This window comes from Mya arenaria, chromosome 11 (genome assembly GCF_026914265.1).
Source record: "Mya arenaria isolate MELC-2E11 chromosome 11, ASM2691426v1".
In the NCBI taxonomy this organism is placed as follows: Eukaryota; Metazoa; Mollusca; class Bivalvia; order Myida; family Myidae; genus Mya; species Mya arenaria.
The window spans coordinates 17,471,089-17,491,746 of NC_069132.1; the positions used below are offsets into that span (position 1 = coordinate 17,471,089).

General features: G+C 38.4%; 2 protein-coding genes across 2 annotated transcripts in view; one reads left to right on the forward strand and one right to left on the reverse strand.

Annotated features, from left to right (window-relative positions):
* Nucleotides 1–5,206: 5,206 nt before the first annotated feature.
* Nucleotides 5,207–8,403, reverse strand: LOC128209518 (uncharacterized). The gene is made up of 5 exons (XM_052913571.1): nt 8,210–8,403; nt 6,744–6,989; nt 6,390–6,545; nt 5,895–6,214; nt 5,207–5,739 (listed from the first exon to the last, which is right to left on the reverse strand). Exons 1-5 carry the CDS (start codon nt 8,277–8,279, stop codon nt 5,428–5,430), a joined length of 1,104 nt encoding a protein of 367 aa, XP_052769531.1. The 5' UTR covers nt 8,280–8,403; the 3' UTR covers nt 5,207–5,427.
* A 5,936-nt stretch (nt 8,404–14,339) lies between these two features.
* Nucleotides 14,340–20,658, forward strand: part of LOC128209272 (uncharacterized) — a 28,601-nt gene continuing 22,282 nt past the window's right edge. The window contains exons 1-2 of the mRNA XM_052913231.1: nt 14,340–14,412; nt 18,239–18,434. Of these exons, the coding sequence (XP_052769191.1) occupies nt 18,239–18,434 (196 nt within the window). The 5' untranslated portion in view covers nt 14,340–14,412. The remainder of the gene's footprint in view (nt 14,413–18,238; nt 18,435–20,658) is intronic.

A 20,658-nucleotide genomic window follows, 5' to 3' on the forward strand; every position in this document is an offset into this window, starting at 1 on the left:
TGATGACCCTATACATCAGTCATCTACGTCCTCTTCTTCAAGTGCCCAAACCTAATGTTGTGTTGAAATCTTTGGAACAATAAATCTTCAAAAGTTTTCCTTTCGTTGCCCTGGTAACCTGGAGATATACGCAGATGATCTAGACGTGAATACATTTCACCATTGCACAATTACAAGTGGTTCTTGACAAGGAAATAATTCTTATCTCATCTTGAGCACAAAGAGCACATGTGGAGCTGTGAGGATTGTTGGATTTCTCTTGTTTGTCCGTCGTTAACAATTGACTTTTCTAGAAACGTTTGAAATGACGTTGAAAGTGCGCATTGTCAAGGGTACATGCCCGTCAGTCTGACAAAAAGGCGAGAATATATGTTACGTCATACGACGATTCAATTTTCTGATTGTACCTAATGACGGTGTTGTGCATTGTCGTTAACATATATAGTCGGGCCAAACGTCATTTCAAACGTTTTCACAGAAAGATCAATTGGTTTGGTTCACATTTAAACCGATCTTACTAAATCTTTATCAGAATTTACGTCTCTAAAAGTCTAGTTCAAAGCTTGGTTAAGTGGACACAAAAAACCAAGTCCGATCTTGATGAAACTTTATCAACCACTATTGTACTAGTGTAACGGTCTGCTGTAGGCGGCGGATGTGCGTTCATAGTATAACATTCCGTTATAGACGGAAGTACGTTCATACGTAGTACGTATGTTTACTTGGTTGGTAATACATTAGTTATTTCATCTACATCTGTTTTTAATCTTCTTTAATAATAATAATTATAAAAGTACAGATGAAACTGATTATGGTGTGAGGCTCTGGTTAAGATGTATATTCGACCTCTGTTTGAACAAAGCTAAAGTGGCGGAAATGTCCACCTGGATTAAGTGGCCACCTGTCTTAAGCAGCCACTTTGACCTTTTCCCAAGGGTGGCCACTTAATATAGGTTATCTGTATGCAAATTAACAAAGCCCGGGCCCTGTGTGGATTGAGAATTTATTGTATATAAAGACCAGCGGACTCCTTCGGGGTCGAGCATGCTTTTCTCTGAAGGGATCTGTCAGTGTTTGTTTAACGTCGCACGTTACAAATGGTGGCAACGGTGGGATGATGTCAACTGCCGGAACGGAGTTGCCTTACCCTTGAGATTCTTAGACCAAGACTCGGCACGAGTCTTCTCGGAGGGGAAAGTAATGTAACGGTCCGCTGTAGGCAGCGGATGTGCGTTCATAGTATAACATTCCGTTATAGACGGAAGTATGTTCATACGTAGTACTTATGTTTACTTGGTCGGTAATATGCAAATTAACAAAGCCCGGGCTCTGTGTGGATTGAGAATTTACTGTATATAAAGACCAGCGGACCCCTTCAGATTTGAGCATGCTTTTCTCTGAAGGGATCAGTTGGTGTTTGTGTAACGTTGCACGTTACACTAGTACGTGTTTTGAATGTTTTTTTTATTCGGCGAAAGTGTGCCTTTTTGCCACATAAGAAAGTCCTGTTTATGCGTTGAAAATTACCGCATAAACGTGGTCGATTTCGTTTATGCGGCGATGCTGTTATGCGGTGTTACACTGCACCATTAGGAACAAAAGTAATGACTATTGGTTGATACTAGCATAAATGATGAGAATACTGATAATGCTGTAAAAAATAGAAGAATCAAAAGGAGCCGATAAGATTATAAGCATTTCGTCCACAAAAGCAGAGAAAACATCAGTTCAAAAAAACGCGAAAATAAACCTCCGTCGAGACCCCTCACTCATTCTGAAGAGAACAGACAATAAATACAGAGAAATCCATGCCTTCGACCAATAAGGGTCGGATTGGTGATGTCTGCAGGCTTGGTGTATAACCGGATAAGGAGGGTTATGCTCATAAGGTCAGCTCCGCTCACATGGACAGATCTCTGCATAGACGTTCACGTACCGAATCATACAGCTATAACTCTCCATAAGCGCTATGTTGTGCCCATAAGGATAACAAACAAGAGCTGTCGTAAGACAGCGCGCTCGAATACGCCACATTGACTTAGAAGTGATACAATAACTATGTAATATGTGCCTGTCAAAAGCAATAAAACAATCAAATTAAAAAGTGATCAAGAATCGCGATGTGACAAAACCGGGTTTTTAATGATTGGCAGAAGAGATTCAGTTTCGACTGCTTTCTTCTATTTTTTGTAACAGTGACCTTGATCCTAAGGGCCCCAAACACAATCCCATGGAAGTCCTCCATAATCTCTTCCTACATATCAACTTTGGTCACAGTATGTCAACCATAACTAAAACAGTAATCTATTTTTAGTAACAGTGACCTTGACCCTAGGGGACCAAAAGGCAATTCAATGGAAGCTCTGCATAAACGTGTCCTATATACAAAGTTTGGTCAGACTATGTCAACCCTCACTTGAGTTATTCAGTACTAACCATTTTTCTATTTTTTTAGCAACAGTGACCTAGACCATAACTCTCGGGGCCCAAAACACAATCTCAGGAAAGGTCTCTATAAACTCTTCCTATATACCAAGTTTGGTCACAATATGTAGAGCCTTAATTAAGTTATTCAATACCAACCCTTTTTCTATTAATAGTAACCATGACTTTGATCCTAGGGGCCTCAAACGCATTCCCATAAAGGGTCCCCATAAACTCTTCGTATATATAACAAGTTTGGTCTCTTTATGTCAAACCTAGCTAAAATTATTCGATACATAAAGTGACTTTGACGCTGCCCTCCCACCAGCCAGCCCGAACAATGACGCAAGTCATTCAAATAAGTTGTTTTCCCTTTATGAAAATGTGGTTAAGAATATAAAAATGTGTCTGTCAAAAAAAAAAAAAAAAAAAAATGTATTAAGGGTTAAAATGGAGTTATGAGACCTTATTGTAAGATGGTCGTCATTAATTTTGCGAAGCATTAAGTGCATTGAATGAAGGGTATAGAAGTTTTTTCATTAAAATCTTAACTTGCACTAAAACTTTAACCTGCCCTAAAACTTTCACCTAAGTCAATCAGGGACTATAACTTGTAATAAGGATAATATGTAACCTCATTGTGTGATGGCCCTGAACAACTGTGTGAAGTATAAAGTCAATTGAACGAAGGGTATAGAAGTTATTAATAAATATCCCAACCTGCCCTAAAACTTTAACCTAAGTTCCATAGTCAATCAGGGGCCATAAATTGTATAAAGGATTATATGAACTTATCTAACCTCATTATGCGATGGCCCTGAACAACTGTGTGAAGTATTAACTATTAAGACAATTGAATGAAGGGTATTGGACTTATAATTGAAAATACCAACTTGCCCTAAAACTTTAACCGGACGCCGACGCCGACGCTGGGGCGTGTAGTATAGCCCTCATTATTCTTCGAAAAGTCGAGCTAAAAGCGCACCTGGTCCGACACATGTTATTACCATTTATTCAGAATAAATCAAAACAATTGGAGGTCGTCCGGAGACAAATGCCATGGGCATGTTAAAAACAAAAGGCATACATGCATTCACATATCTGTCGACATCATAACTTTGTTTGACGATATCTTTTCAAATAAGAAAGTTATTAAAAAATAATGGAAAATAGTGGATGAACTTCATTTTCCTACATACTCAAAATTTCGAAGTCTAGACATTTTGTGCGTTCTGTGTAATTTAACGATAAGTTACGGTACATTGATACGTCTTCACGATGCTTCTTTCCTTGATATTCACCTTGGGAGTTACAATAAGGATTTTACCACAACCCATATGACAAGTAGGATGATTTGAACTTCAAATACTGCATGGGTAGTATGCCTTCGTCAATAGGAAAAACATTTGTCCACCCTTTTTAAAGGTACTTCGGCTCACCTGATAAATTTCCCCGCCTTACCAGATAAACTTTCTCCATCCATGGCACTTTCTATATCGTACAATTTAAGAGCAATCAGTGATGCTCCGGCTTGATTCATTCGTTTGTAGGCGTTGTTTGTGTCTGGTCTTTGAATATATGTTGGTTGTTGTTGTTGTTGTTGTTGTTGTTGTTGTTGTTGTTTTAACTTAAAAAAAATATATTTCAAGTTGATGCTGGCTTTGATGAGGCTTTTATTTTTAAGTTTGTAATTGTTGATAAATGTTGGGACAAATGTCAGGTTAGGGCCAAACAAACTACACGTAGTTTAAGACCCCAGTGAAATCCTCGCTGTTATTTTTGACTGATCTAAGGCGGTACCCTAATATTATAAAACAAGACTGCTTGTTTGTTTGTATAGTTTTGTATAGTTTAATATTTGGTTTGTTTTCTGTCTTGCTTCCGTTCTTAGTTTGTGGCCGTTAATACGTCCTGTAAATACGTTGATGATTTCTGTTGGGACAAGTGTGAGGTAACGGCCATTGACACTAGTTTAAACCCCAGTACACTCGTGTTCCAGTGAACTCGTGTTCCAGTGAACTCGTGTTCCAGTACACTCGTGTTCCAGTACACTTGTGTTCCAGTGAACTCGTGTTCCAGTGAACTCGTGTTCCAGTACACTCGTGTTCTAGTACACTCGTGTTCCAGTGAACTCGTGTTCCAGTGAACTCGTGTTCCAGTACACTCGTGTTCCAGTGAACTCGTGTTCCAGTACACTCGTGTTCCAGTGAACTCGTGTTCCAGTACACTCGTGTTACAGTGAACTTGTATTCCAGTGAACTTGTATTCCAGTACACTCGTGTTCCAGTGAACTCGTGTTCCAGTGAACTCGTGTTCCAGTACACTCGTGTTCCAGTGAACTCGTGTTCCAGTGAACTCGTGTTCCAGTTCAATCGTGTTCCAGTGAACTCGTGTTCCAGTGAACTCGTGTTCCAGTTCAATCGTGTTACAGTGAACTCGTGTTCCAGTACACTCGTGTTCCAGTGAACTCGTGTTCCAGTACACTCGTGTTCCAGGGAACTCGTGTTTAACTGAAAGTTCCAATGCGGTAATCGCATCATGTGTGGTGTTCGTATTTGTGTATGTGGTGTTAAAACGCTTGTGTCTTGTTCATTTTGTGTGGACCCTTGCCTTTTGCCTATATATAGGGTTAACTTCATTTTAATTTTGGACTTCCTGGCTTGTTCTCCTATTTACCATTGTATTAATGCTGTTTGCTTTCTGTTAAATAACATATAAGGCCCTTAATGCCACCACTGATATAGTCATTCGAGGGTTTAAAAACTTGATTCATAAGTGTATATGTCGGTTAAAATACTTTATTACATTAAAAAGACACCTACATTTATTACAACATAGAAACGAACATAAGAAAATCATAACATTATATAAAGTTCAGTGTAAAATATTTATCAAATAATATTCAAATGTTCAAATATAAATGTAAAAACCTGAAGAAAATGAATATATGTGTTATTGAAAGACTTGATCATTGTAAGACTTGACCTACAACCCCTCGGACACTCAAGCGTTGGATGACTGGTTAATATTGTCATTGGACCGCGAGTAAGAAGACCCCATGACCTCGTCATATGAGGGCGGGGCACCACTTGGTAGAGGGGAGGTCGGTTCCGGTGGGGAAAGAAAGTTCTGGTCCGGCCCCGTGCTGTCAAAGTTCAACCTAATATCATTTTCACTTGACAGATTCGATCGTTCTATAGATGGATTACCATTCTCCTCGGACGAATTACTACTTGCACTTGAGTTCCTTCTAGAAACATTGTCGAGTGTTAAAGAATTTCTACTAGCATCAGTCGCTGCTGCGGTCGTTCCAGTCTGTAAAAAAGAAATGGAAAAATATCACACTTAATATGGCGTTATTTGCAGAGATAGGTACATTAAAATTGTAGGCAATGACGGGAATATAATGATATGCATCCTTAAACGAAATTCATTTGCTTGGTGAAGTAAAAAATTTGAAATCCCATTACCTCATTCAGTCGCGATCGTCTGGATGTAAAGGCAATCATTTTGTCAATGGATTGACAATTTTTGAATAAGCCTTGGTCCCGCAAGGCTCGCAGTACGCGAACGACGAAATAGGCGGCTATCACGATGGCCATGACTATTGCGACGTTCTTCAGTTGATCCAATAAGTTATCCAACCAATTCATAACGATCTCCTGACACTCGGTCTCGTCTGTGTACCCGCATTCGTGGAGGTCCTCGCCCAGCGAGCAGTAGAACTCTGTTGGCACGCATCTCTCGCTCAAACCACATTTTCTAGACTGTCCATCGTCGACGCAAGGACCTGCATTTAAAGTCATTTTAAGTATGACTGAATTAATCACGACATAAGGAATTCAAACTTACATGAAAACACTGAATGTTTTAATGATGATTTTAAAACTTTAAAGAGGAAAATGTCTGAATTTCCCTCCTCGACACACCAACAACAAATGTTACCGATTTAAAGAATGTCCTACCATCGTAATATGAAATGTAATTCAAGGTAAACTTGGCGTTCCTATATCTTTCCCCGTACTTGTTCCACCTGAACACGACCCGGAAGTGGTCTGAATAGGTGGAGAAGAAGGATTTCAACAGCGTGTCGTTTCTGCCGCACATTTCCTTCTGGGTACCTGAAGGGAAAACGTGCAAGTACAGAGGAATTCCTACACATGTATAAAGAACTTACATATTCAGTCTATGCATTCGAGCATCGATTTCATAAAGAGGATTATTACGTAAACTGTACTTATTTAAATAAGTGTAGAGGTATAAGACCTAACAACGCACTAAATGACTTATTCTTTAAAAAGGACTATCATGGCAGTTACCGGAAACAGGCGCGTTTGCATCGTAAAGTGTCAGGTTGGTTTCGGTGCAGAACGATTCCAGCTCAAACTCTGTGAAGTAGACCATGACTTTACTGGTGCTCCCATCACGCCGGCTTGTCAGCTCTGGTTGCACGGTCACAGAGCAGTTGAAGCCTGTCGTGGATGTAAGCTTGGAGAAGTCGAAGCTAAATTTGCCCGCCGTGGACGTCTCTCCGACTGTCTTGCCACACAAGTCTTCCATCTGGTCTGCAGCAGAATCATACACGTACAGGAAAGCAAACGCACGAAATACACAAAGTTGAAAAATAACTACCTGCAATTGAACGGTTTAAAACTAATGTTAAAAAGCTGAAACAATAAAAATGGATCTTAAAAATCAATATTTTATAATACATAAAAAAACGAAAAATACAGCGAAAACGTCTAAAAATATCTATGACATTATCAGGAACATATGAAAAATAAATGATTAGACAGGGACGAACTGAATTTAAAAGATTTGGATACAACAACAATTATTGTCGTTTTCACGTTACTGAAATCTGAATGTGCCTTATACGATTATACCATTGTTAGATCCCAAATCTTTGCTCTGCATGTGTTGTTCTTGTTTGTTTCATATCATGTGTATTGTGTTTTATGTAATCGTTCTTCATTTTCATACAAAAAATACAAACATTAATTTATGCTACAAATGCATTTGCATTCTCAAATATATTAATTTAAGTGTTTCCGTAAAAGATTTGCTATTAAGGAACTCGATGGAAAATTTATTATGACATTCATAATGTTAACTTATGAACTAATGTTTACTGAAACTAGTAGCTGTAGTGTATTAAAATACAGATTCGTAATTTCATTGTGCACCAATATAATCAATAGTCATTGTACAATCATTTATTCAGCCAGTATTTAGCTATTTATGAAAAGCAAATATGTACAGAGTGGGGCAGGTTTTAGTACGATATATTAACTTTATACATATATAAAAAGGTGATTCGATCAGAGGAATGCGAGGGCATTGATACCGTGACAGTGGTGTGTACCCCCCCCCCCCACCCCATTGGTGGTGTTATTCCTGACGTTAGTCGGGTGGAGGTGATGGGCTTTCCCCCCAAAATAGAGTTTTATCTCTGTTTGCCTCGACCAATAAGCACCATTGTTAGTCAAGCAATAGCTCGACATACGTAACCCATGTTGCTCGATCATGATGCCATGTATGTACCAGGTTTCATGTCCTCACTAGTGCTTCTCTCTTAAGATTGCCAAATGTTACTATTTTGTCGTTTTCTACAAGTTCACCAAGGTCATATTATGGTTTCATGGTACCAGTGATTATTCGTCTGACCGAATACATGTGCATGAAGCTCAATATTAATTATTGCTTATTATTTGTTCAAATAGATCTCACAAATGAAGTGTGTATGTGTGTACCTGTATAATGAAAATAATGTATGTTTACTCACATGTCATAAATTCACCGACCGTTGACGATATATAACACATCCATAAAACATGAAATATAATTGCTGTCATTTTCCAAATCTAAATCACCTGTACATCTATTTCTCCTATAACCCTATCCTAAGGCTATTACGAAATAACGTTGGATAGCCATTCTACCTGAACTCGATATTGGCATACACTTCATGTACGTAGACTAAAGGTATGTATAAACTGACACTAGATATCGAAAAGAAAAATTCTCTTTTCTGTATACAAGGCTATCAGTGTGTATCATGTATCATAATGAATTGGTTTCCCTCAATTTAAATATCAACTTGTATACATTTCAGGTCAATTGTAACGACTGCTACAAGGCACTATTAGGCAATATTTAATCCGTTCATAAGTCGATGGTACAACTGTTGTCCAACTAATTACCCATTTAACACAAAACTTACTTGCCCTATATTAATGTTATCGTGTTTATTTGATGAATTTAAACAATGATATAATGATATGTCTATCAAAACTATATTTATGTGTATTTGGAATGTATTTTAGTTTTGAAAAGTACTTTGCTATATATCAACTTATTAAGTTAGAAACTGCTACTTCCACATCAATATAAAAGCTGTTTTCGCTAGTTTACGCTATTTTACGCCGTATTTTGCAAGCGACTTGTTGTAACTGAGCAGTATTTCGGTATTAATTTAAAAAACAACAACTCGTAACACCCTATTTCATAATCTTGCAAAATTAGGTTCGACGATATTCGACCGAAAACTGAAACATAAGTAATTTATACTATGATTTTATACGATACATATATCAGAACGTTTGAGCAAATGCTGTTGTATTATGCGGTATCAACAAATAAACGGAAACTGCAATATGCGCGTGCTTTATGTTTATGAGAAGTGCTGTCTATGCGCCAAGAGTACAAACTTACCAGTACTAAATACGTTATATAATATTGGTTTGTGATTTTGGGTTGTTTTAGTTGTAGGTTGTTTTATTTTCGAATATAAAATGTAGGTACAGTATTTGGAGTAGAAGTAGCGGTTGTATGAAGTACACACGGAAGGCCTCGGCCTTTCATCCTGTGTTTTGTTTTATTTGGCAACCTTACACGGAAGAACTCGGCCTTTCATCCTGTGTTTTGTCTTATGTGGCAATCACACACGGAAGAACTCGGCCTTTCATCCTGTGTTTTGTCTTATGTGGCAACCACACACGGAAGGCCTCGGTCTTTCATCCTGTGTTTTGTCTTATGTGGCAACCACACACGGAAGGCCTCGGTCTTTCATCCTGTGTGTTCTCTTATGTGGCATCCTTACATGGAAGGCCTCGGTCTAACATCCTGTGTTTTGTCTTATGTAATAACCTTACACGGAAGGCCTCGGTCTAACATCCTGTGTTTTGTCTTATGTAATAACCTTACACGGAAGGCCTCGGTCTAACATCCTGTGTTTTGTCTTATATAATAACCTTACACGAAAGGCCTCGGTCTAACATTCTGTGTTTTGTCTTATGTAATAACCTTACACGGAAGGCCTCGGTCTAACATCCTATGTTTTGTCTTATGTAATAACCTTACACGGAAGGCCTCGGTCTAACATCCTGTGTTTTGTCTTATGTCGCAACCTTACACGGAAGGCCTCGGTCTAACATCCTGTGTTTTGTCTTATGTGGCAACCTTACACGGAAGGCCTCGGTCTTTCATCCTGTGTTTTGTCTTATGTAATAACCTTACACGGAAGGCCTCGGTCTAACATCCTGTGTTTTGTCTTATGTGGCAACCTTACACGGAAGGCCTCGGTCTAACATCCTGTGTTTTGTCTTATGTGGCAACCTTACACGGAAGGCCTCGGTCTTTCATCCTGTGTTTTGTCTTATGTAATAACCTTACACTGAAGGCCTCGGTCTAACATTCTGTGTTTTGTCTTATGTGGCAACCTTACACGGAAGGCCTCGGTCTTTCATCCTGTGTTTTGTCTTATGTAATAACCTTACACTGAAGGCCTCGGTCTAACATTCTGTGTTTTGTCTTATGTGGCAACCTTACACGGAAGGCCTCGGTCTAACATCCTGTGTTTTGTCTTATATAATAACCTTACACTGAAGGCCTCGGTCTAACATTCTGTGTTTTGTCTTATGTAATAACCTTACACGGAAGGCCTCGGTCTAACATTCTGTGTTTTGTCTTATGTAATAACCTTACACGAAAGGCCTCGGTCTAACATTCTGTGTTTTGTCTTATGTAATAACCTTACACGGAAGGCCTCGGTCTAACATCCTGTGTTTTGTCTTATGTAATAATCTTACATGGAAGGCCTCGGTCTAACATCCTGTGTTTTGTCTTATGTAATAACCTTACACTGAAGGCCTCGGTCTAACATCCTGTGTTTTGTCTTATGTAATAATCTTACACGGAAGGCCTCGGTCTAACATCCTGTGTTTTGTCTTATGTAATAACCTTACACGGAAGGCCTCGGTCTAACATCCTGTGTTTTGTCTTATGTAATAACATTACATGGAAGGCCTCGGTCCAACATCCTGTGTTTTGTCTTATGTAATAACCTTACACGGAAGGCCTCGGTCTAACATCCTGTGTTTTGTCTTATGTGGCAACCTTACATGGAAGGCCTCGGCCTTTCATCCTGTTTTTTTGTCTTATATGGCAACCTTACACGGAAGGCCTCGGCCATTCAGCCTGTGTTTTGACTGATATGGTAACCTTACATGGAAGGTCTCGGTCTTTCATCCTGTGTGTTCTCTTATGTGGCAACCTTACATGGAAGGCCTCGGCCTTTCATCCTGTGTGTTCTCTTATGTGGCAACCTTACATGGAAGGCCTCGGTCTAACATCCTGTGTTTTGTCTTATGTGGCAACCTTACACGGAAGGCCTCGGTCTAACATCCTGTATTTTGTCTTATGTGTTAACCACACGTGGAAGGCCTCGGCCTTTCATCCTGTGTGTTCTCTTATGTGGCAACCTTACACGGAAGGTCTCGGCCTTTCATCCTGTGTTTTGTCTTATGTGGCAACCTTACACGGAAGGCCTCGGCCTTTCATCCTGTGTTTTGTCTTATGTGGCAACCTTACACGGAAGGCCTCGGCCTTTCATCCTGTGTGTTGTCTTATGTGGCAACCTTACACGGAAAGCCTCGGCCTTTCATCCTGTGTTTTGTCTTATCTGGCAACCTTACACGGAAGGCCTCAGACTAACATTCTGTGTTTTTTTCTCATGTGACAACTATTTACGGAAGGCCTAGAGCTTTCATCCAGTGGTTTGTATTATGTGGCAACCACACACGGAATGACTAGTGCTTTCATTAAATGTTTAATCGTATGTGACACCCACCCACGGAAGGCCCAGTGCTTTTATCATGTGTTGTGTCTTTTATTGGCACCCTCACACGGAATGCCCAGGGCGTTCATCCTGTGTTGTGTCTTATGTGTCACCCATACTACCACTGACCCACACATGGAAGGCCCGGTGCTTTCATCCTGTGTAGTGTCTTATGTGCCACCCATGCACCTACAGACCCACACATGGAAGGCCCGGTGCTTTCATCCTGTGTAGTGTCTTATGTGCCACCCATGCACCTACAGACCCACACATGGATGGCCCGGCGCTTTCAACCTGTGTAGTGTCTTATGTGCCACCCATGCACCTACAGACCCACACATGGATGGCCCGGCGCTTTCAACCTGTGTAGTGTCTTATGTGCCACCCATGCACCTACAGACCCACACATGGATGGCCCGGCGCTTTCAACCTGTGTAGTGTCTTATGTGCCACCCATGCACCTACAGACCCACACATGGAAGGCCCGGTGCTTTCATCCTGTGTAGTGTCTTATGTGCCACCCATGCACCTACAGACCCACACATGGATGGCCCGGCGCTTTCAACCTGTTTTTTGTCTTTTTGGCACTCCCACACATGTACTTACACAACATTACTTGGAGTTTATATAACAAAGCCAAACAGTACAGTCAACTTATCAAACCAATGACCCAAAAGATAAGATATCCATAAATGTGACCATTTTTTCCTTTTAAGTCACACTTAGATTTGACACTAAGGGTCGACTAAAAAGCCGAACGAATGTCCTTCATCATGGATACGCGTTGCAGTGAAAACTAACTTGTTGTTCGTAACGTAAAAACTATTTAGCCTCTACTCTTAAGCAAACTTATTTTGTATTATATATGATAGACACAGCGTTATTAACGGGCGGTACCTGCATCAAGAATTGACCTGTTCAAGGCTTAATAAAACCAAACTCTTAATGGGATATTTCGAGAAATCATTACATACTGTTAAACCAACCGAACAGTTGTTACTATTCATTGGTAGATCTATGTCTGAATAGCGGAGGGAAGATGTTGTCACCGCGGTGATGCAATTGAGTTCTTCAAAGCATTGTTTTTACCATTCTCTTTCAAATATATCCGAAATTGTCCCTTTAGTCTTGTCATAAACTGGTATCAGAGTGAGATTTGATGTAAAAGGCTTCTTTGTTTTATTTGAAACATTGGTATCGTGAATATATATCCCAAATCAGTCATGCTACTGGATTGTAATTTAACTCGGTTACTATGTGCTCAGAGGTATTAGTCGATCAAGTAACATTAATCTTGGTTGAAAGGAATGCAGACTTCGTACAAAGTATTTGCCCCTAGTCCAGACAATCCCAGACATATAAACACCTACGAAATCGCAAAAGAAAGAAATGCCCCTGATTTATGATCTAGGGGCAACACTTGTTGTCAATAATATCAAAATTCTAGGAAAACATAAATTATCGGAAGAAAGAATGTAAACAGATGCACAAATTGAATGTCATGTATTTTAGTTAAACACCAAGCTTTAGTTTTAGAAAAGTCTTTGTTTCTATTTTGTGCACTGTCGCGATACACTGAGACACGCTGACGTCCATGTTAGCGATACACTGAGACACGCTGACGTCCATGTTAGCGATACACTGAGACACGCTGACGTCCATGTTAGCGATACACTGAGACACGCTGACGTCCATGTTAGCGATACACTGAGACACGCTCACGTCCATGTTAGCGATACACTGAGACACGCTCACGTCCATGTTAGCGATACACTGAGACACGCTCACGTCCATGTTATCGATACACTGAGACACGCTCACGTCCATGTTAGCGATACACTGAGACACGCTGACGTCCATGTTAGCGATACACTGAGACACGCTGACGTCCATGTTAGCGATACACTGAGACACGCTGACGTCCATGTTAGCGATACACTGAGACACGCTGACGTCCATGTTAGCGATACACTGAGACACGCTCACGTCCATGTTAGCGATACACTGAGACACGCTGACGTCCATGTTAGCGATACACTGGGACACGCTGACGTCCATGTTAGCGATACACTGGGACACGCTGACGTCCATGTTAGCGATACACTGAGACACGCTCACGTCCATGTTAGCGATACACTGAGACACGCTGACGTCCATGTTAGCGATACACTGAGACACGCTGACGTCCATGTTAGCGATACACTGAGACACGCTGACGTCCATGTTAGCGATACACTGAGACACGCTCACGTCCATGTTAGCGATACACTGAGACACGCTCACGTCCATGTTAGCGATACACTGAGACACGCTCACGTCCATGTTAGCGATACACTGAGACACGCTCACGTCCATGTTAGCGATACACTGAGACACGCTGACGTCCATGTTAGCGATACACTGAGACACACTGACGTCCATGTTAGCGATACACTGAGACACACTGACGTCCATGTTAGCAATACACTGAGACACGCTGACGTCCATGTTACCGACACATGCACACACACGGAAATGGTTGGTTACGAGGAAGATGCCTATTATGACACCATTTTATAAAATATGAAGTCATTTCACTACTTTTTCTTAATTTGTGCTTAAAATTAGCAAAATAGTTAACGTTTGTTTTAGACCGGGACATTTACAACACTGTCTGACACGAACCAAACATGTGTTCTAGTATTATATTGACACGGTAAGAAACGCCATACGCAATACCAGCAAACTAAATTTGGTTCAGCATATTTAATTATACTAGTAATACACACAGCTGTTTTGATTTCATAAGACGACCCCTTTCGTCGCTACAAAACTTGATTTGAACTGGAAAGCGCCTCGGTCATTTTAGATGTTGATATAAACATAGCTAGGTAAGTTTTATGTTTGTCCTTTGCGTCAAGTGATCAATATAATATGCGAACAAAAAGGTAGGTGCTAACATTCTAGCTCAGGGTGAACTAATTCGTTTCAAATAAAATGTTTTATCTTTGCATACACTCAGAAGTCTAAAACTCAGTTTAATTTTATTTTCAGCCGCTTTTCTAATCCAAAAATCGTTAGGAAAATGTAACTGAAAAATACCGATAAAAACATGGGTCCTACCATGTGATAATGTTTGAAATATAGGAAAGTGTTTTTGTTTATGTGTAAGATTTTGTGCATATTTTAGCGAGTGAGCACCAAACGTATAACCATATGAAATACTGATTATTTTTTGTTCACGAGGTGAAATTTATTGAAACACTTCTCCTTTCAACTGTATGCCTGAAAGTGGTATAAAGTGACGAAAAAGACAGCCAAGCGCAAATGGTTCTATTAAGGTACATGACCACGTTACTCCGAAAAATATGAATGTCGGCCGATTTCAATGAAACTTGGAACAAACAATCGTCAATGACTCTACTTTAACGAAGTGTATTTTTTTTTTTAAATCCCGTCTTTTGTTGATTTACAGCGCCACCTAGCGTACACGTGCTATTTGGCGCTAACTTTGATAAAACCGTAAAAAAATATAACTTTACGGCTTTTTTTACAAAAAAAAAATCGGAAATATAATTTATTGTACGATGAATAAATAATCCTATAATTTTAGTATAAGTATTTAAGAAAAAAATAATTAATTTTAAGTTTTATGACAAAAAGGCTTTAATAAGAAATCGCCAAAAACAGATACCCATCGGTGAATTTGACGTATTTATCTCGAAAACGAACTCGGGTAGGGTATGTTTTTATTTAATCATAGGAAACGGAACGGAATAATGAATACAATTATGTAAAAAAATAAAAAAATTGACGGTGAGGTTAATTGCTAAAAGATATAAGTAACCTAAGAAAATTGATAGAGTTAGCGTGATTTCAACGCCACCGTCAACGTCAATATAAAACACGTCAAGTTAGTGACGCCATTGGTTTGTTTGATGCATGAGAATAGTTGTGGATGGAACGTTGTATTCGTCCATAAACGATGGTATCTGTATCTTTTTTATTTTTAATTAAATATTTTCCAGTATCAGAACTAAGTAGAATATCAGAAAATAGTGGGAAAATCAAATTCTTACTGCCTGAAATATATCTACAGAATTGAAACAAGAATTTACGGTTATTATGAACCTATTAAAACTGGGATAAACTCAGAAGCCATGATGGATTCTAATTTAAATTAATTTTATTCTCGCTAAAAACTGCATCAAGCGCTGATGCCACTTTTGTGTAAAATTTCCCTGCGCCCCGATCTTTCAATACAGCCTGCATACCATCTAGGCCCGATCTTGAATATACTTTTTTCAAGTGTTCTATTGAAATTCCACTCCTAGATAGGCGCGTGGCCTGTGCTTTTGATATTATTTTTGACTCAACAAAAGTTGTATATGATCCCTTGTATATTTTTTCGTTGTTTAATTCCTGAAGTTTGAATTTCACGGATGACACAGTAGTAGCACAATTCGACAGTTTATCTAGGTTTGTTTCCAATAACAGTAACGTGTCCTGCAAATACATGTAAAATACAGATTAGAATATAATGCAAATATACGGGATAACTAACTCAGACAAATGATCAAGACATCATATGTTTAAAATATTACATCAAACTTTAAATATACATGTTTCTCAGATTTTATATAAAGATACAGTTTTATGCGTTATAAATAATTACCGGACAAACTATTGGAGCCTCTTTTTTGCCAGGCCCCATCTGCAGAGACATCCGTTTCAACATGATCACCAGTTGGATCCCTAAAATCATATGGGTAAAAGTAGTACTCGTGCTCGTGGGCTCGTATGGGCATGCGCGTGTATGTTTGTATAGACTGTTTGCCACTTGTGCGTGGGTTTGTGGCTGGAGGGGGGCTGGTGGGGGTCTGTGGGTTCATACAGCCTCATATATACAATAATACGCGTTTGGCCGACTGAATGATCATCATCGTTAGCATAATCACTATCACCAAAATCATCTATATTTTATCAACAGTAGTAACTCATCCTTAGATATTTAATTATGCACAGGTAAAAGCGTGTTGAAATAATATTTTACATGTTGTTAACTGCTTGAAGCAACTTCATCAATGTTACTTTCAAAACAGTGAACAATATCGAATTTATATATTCACTGTCTGAAACATTAAATTATGAAACTATGTTTTAACTGCTTAAGTTCTTTTAACCATCGGAAATTGGTCTTGACCTTTATCTATAGGCACACCAGTTCAGGTCAATCTGACAAGACACGAACTTTAATCAAGAACGCCGCGGAGCTAGTCGAAAAGGGGAGACTCGACAATTATTAAAGTGATAGCTTTTCATTTTGCTATACATGCATTGCATATATATACCTACATGTATATATAGTTTCTGGAAACATTTGCGCCAAGTTGTATTTAAATATCTTTTTGATATTTAAACAGCCTTTGGAAAAAGGAGAAAACACAAGAATTGTTTTAAGATGTACAAGATTTTAGTCAGTCTGATATTGAATCGAAAGAAATATTTATAGCCTTTATATTTAAAATTTACCAACTCACCAAAGTGCATTTTTCAGGTACTAGTAGTTGGTTTCTGCATATGTTGACCTATTTCAAAAACATATTGTATATTATTTCTTGAATAAACTTTCTTCTCTTTATAAAAAAATAAGAACAAACTAAAAGCAAAATTGATATCAATTACACGAAACCGCAGTGTTTAAAGTTTAAGTGTGCAGGATTTGAACAATTCAATAATTTTTACTGAAAACGTTTGGAAATTCATTATATTTACACCAGTAGTTCATTATTTCATTCAAGAATTGTTAAAAAATACTTCATTTCATTTAAGAAAACCTTTCAGTAATCCGTTCTTACCCATTCTGTAAATAGAACGACCCGACTATAACCGGAAACATTTTTTTTCAAAAAAACGTCACAATAACGCGGGAAAAGATCAACCACTTGAAATCACTTTAAAACGTAAAATTAAAACACTTCTGGTACCAATATATTTAAAATATAATAAACTTACACTTTTAAAAATGTTGATCTATATTTTACGGGACCTGCAGACACAATACAACCAATAACAAGATCAATAGCTTTCATGTATATTGTTATGCAATGAATTACGATCCGAACATATCCGAAGATGTTGCGATCATCGATTGATGAACGCAATTGCCGAAAGGCAGTTCATTTAAGAAACGGAAGTTGAGGTGTAAATATATGAAATTGGGAGAAAAGTCCAGAAAATGCATAATTTCTGTTAAATTTTATGATTACTCAATTGACGCCCGTTTTGAATATGAAACATATCATGTGCAAGCAGGTTAAATTATAAATGTCATAATGTTTCACAAAAAGCAGCAACACAAATGTCATAATGTTTCACAAAATGCAGCAACACAAATGGACATGTCCTCATATGGTGTGAGGTGTAAGACGCCAAAGTTGAACAATTGAAACGTTTAAGCGTTTCGACATGATATTTCATTAAGTAGTACTTACTACTGTGTGGAAATAAGATATATGTAGACAATGTAAACTCAATTCAATATATAAATTAAAAGGTGTATTGAATTGTCTGCGTTCATTGATGTATGAACTATCAGCAACATACGCCTAATTTGTGGTTAATAAGTTTTAATTCCGACAGTTAATACATCAATTCCAATTTATTATAAACAGTAATAATAACTTGTACATTGTGTTATCCTTAAATTGATGACAGATGCCGTCCATAAGACTCCTTGTTTTGGCGTGTGTGATCCCCCTGGCGTTGGGGTTTAAGGAACTAAAGCACGTTTCCTACACTCAACTGCCCACAAGCATCTCGTCGGCTGGCGCTGAACTGTTTCAAGGCATCGAGAAAGGCACGGCAGACGCCGCAGCATACGACTGGGTCAACCATGTTCTCTACGTCGTAGGTAATGTGGCTCTACGTCATAGATAATGTGGCTCTACGTCATAGGTAATGTGGCTCTTCGTCATTTGCAATGTGGCTCTACGTCATATGTAATGTGGCTCCACGTCATTTGTAATGTGGCTCCACGTCAGAGGTAATGTGGGTCTACGTCATTTGTAATGTGGCTCCACGTCATAGGTTATGTGGCTCCACGTCATAGGTAATGTGACTCTACGTCATTTGAAATGTGGCTCCACGTCATAGGTAATGTGACTCTACGTCATTTGAAATGTGGCTCCACGTCATAGGTTGTGTGGCTCTACTTCACAAGTATTTTGACTCTATACCGTAGCTTACAAGATCCATTGAAGTATTTCACTTACTACAACACAATGTGTATGTTTCTTACAATGTGTCAACCAATCCATACTTTTTACAGAACTGAAACTCATGCATATAATAGCTACACTTTGATATGTGCCATCTTCATCTTTTTACAAATTTACTTTTACGCCGTTTCTATCTAAGCACATGTATTCGTTGCTTTTAAGGCCAGCATTTCTTATTAATTGATTTACAGGATTTTATTTTCAGATTTTGGGTCGGGGTCGATAAAAAAATAAAAATAAAATCTCCATAATTGACCAGTCGATGAAAAAATAAAAATAAAATTGAAAATTATAAGTTATACAGTATTCTTTTTTTCAGTTTGAATTTGAACTGATTAAAAAGATCTTTTTTGTGCACTTTGCACACTATACTACAGACAGAGCATATACAGCCCATCAGTCGCAAGTGTCTTGAGCCACAAATAGTAATTTGTTAATTTGTTTGTTTGAATGATGGTTAACGCTGTTTTGAAGGCTTATTCAACAATTCTTCAGTCATATTGCGGGGTCAGTTAATAGCCTTTCCTTGGCAGCCCAGGTTTAGCCATTCTATGTGGTTTAACCCTGTACTATATGTAGAAGTTACTTACAATATTTTTTACAAAAGTATGGTTTGGGCTTATCTAAAGCATTTCAATTCAAACCCTCAAAACCTTTCTTCTTCTTGAATCTTGGGTTTCAACGGTTCCAGTTGTTGTAGCCCATTTAGACGCCTTAAGCTCATGACACGCGCACAGTGGTTGCCACTCTGTTCCCTTATCATTAAAGATGGTCCCTAAACCACAAGGGGCACTTATTTACTTAGAAATACAACACTTCTAATAGTTCACCAGTAGCTCAATCCATTGACTAATAAGTGTTGTGAGAATATCAACTGTTTTAAAGTCTCTTTCACCACTCACTCAAACTGTGACTTCCAGATTTATAGATAAGTTTTCCAATGTATTTCAGTATTACTCCAAACTTTTGAAAAATAAAGTATTAAACAACAATGAACGATTGTCTTTTATAAGTGCGATTGGAAACAATAACTGGTAACGACTTAATAATTAGAAATGAGTGAAACTGAGTGTTTTAAGTTGCTGTATAGCGTATAGTTCACATTACAAAATAAACTAGAAATTCAAAACAAACACATTTAACACTTACTATAAACTAACAGTGACTAGAACAACTATGTTTGACATAAACAATTAGTTAATTTTTGACCCTGCGATGCCTTTAACATCGCATGACAGCACTGATTCTGTAATTAATGTATATAAGGGTAGTAATGTCAGGTGCGTCCAGGTTTCCCGACTCACTCAATGTATTTTATTCTTAAAAATTACGAGTCTATTCCGTTCTCTTTCGTGTAAATCTAACCTGATACCTTGATTTGGTCAACGAAGGGTATTGTTTTCCGAGTGCAGATCGCCAGTTTTGGAGATAAATCGGCACATTTAAGCAAACGCTTACTGGTTCATTCTCACGGTACATTTTTAAAACCCAGGTTCATCCCAAATCTGGTAAATTTATGGCACACTTAAAAACGATTAAAAAGGCGTCGAATGTTTATCCTAATCCATGTATGTGTTATATAAAACACGTTTAAGAAGAGTCACAAGTATCTCAGGTCTCTCTCTGGTAAAAGTAGACTGACCATTACATTTTGGCGTCAATATAGTAGGCCGAGACACGGTTAAGTCTTTAATTGATATAGTGTTTACTTAAGTTGTGACGTTAAATTATTGACTGTTTCCACAGGGTTTCCCCCCTTTTTATTTTGATGGCCAAATTTAAACATATTGCTTAAAAACATCGGCATACTCTGTAAGGAAAACTCTTTTCTTTTCATTTTTTTTTTCAAAAAAGGCA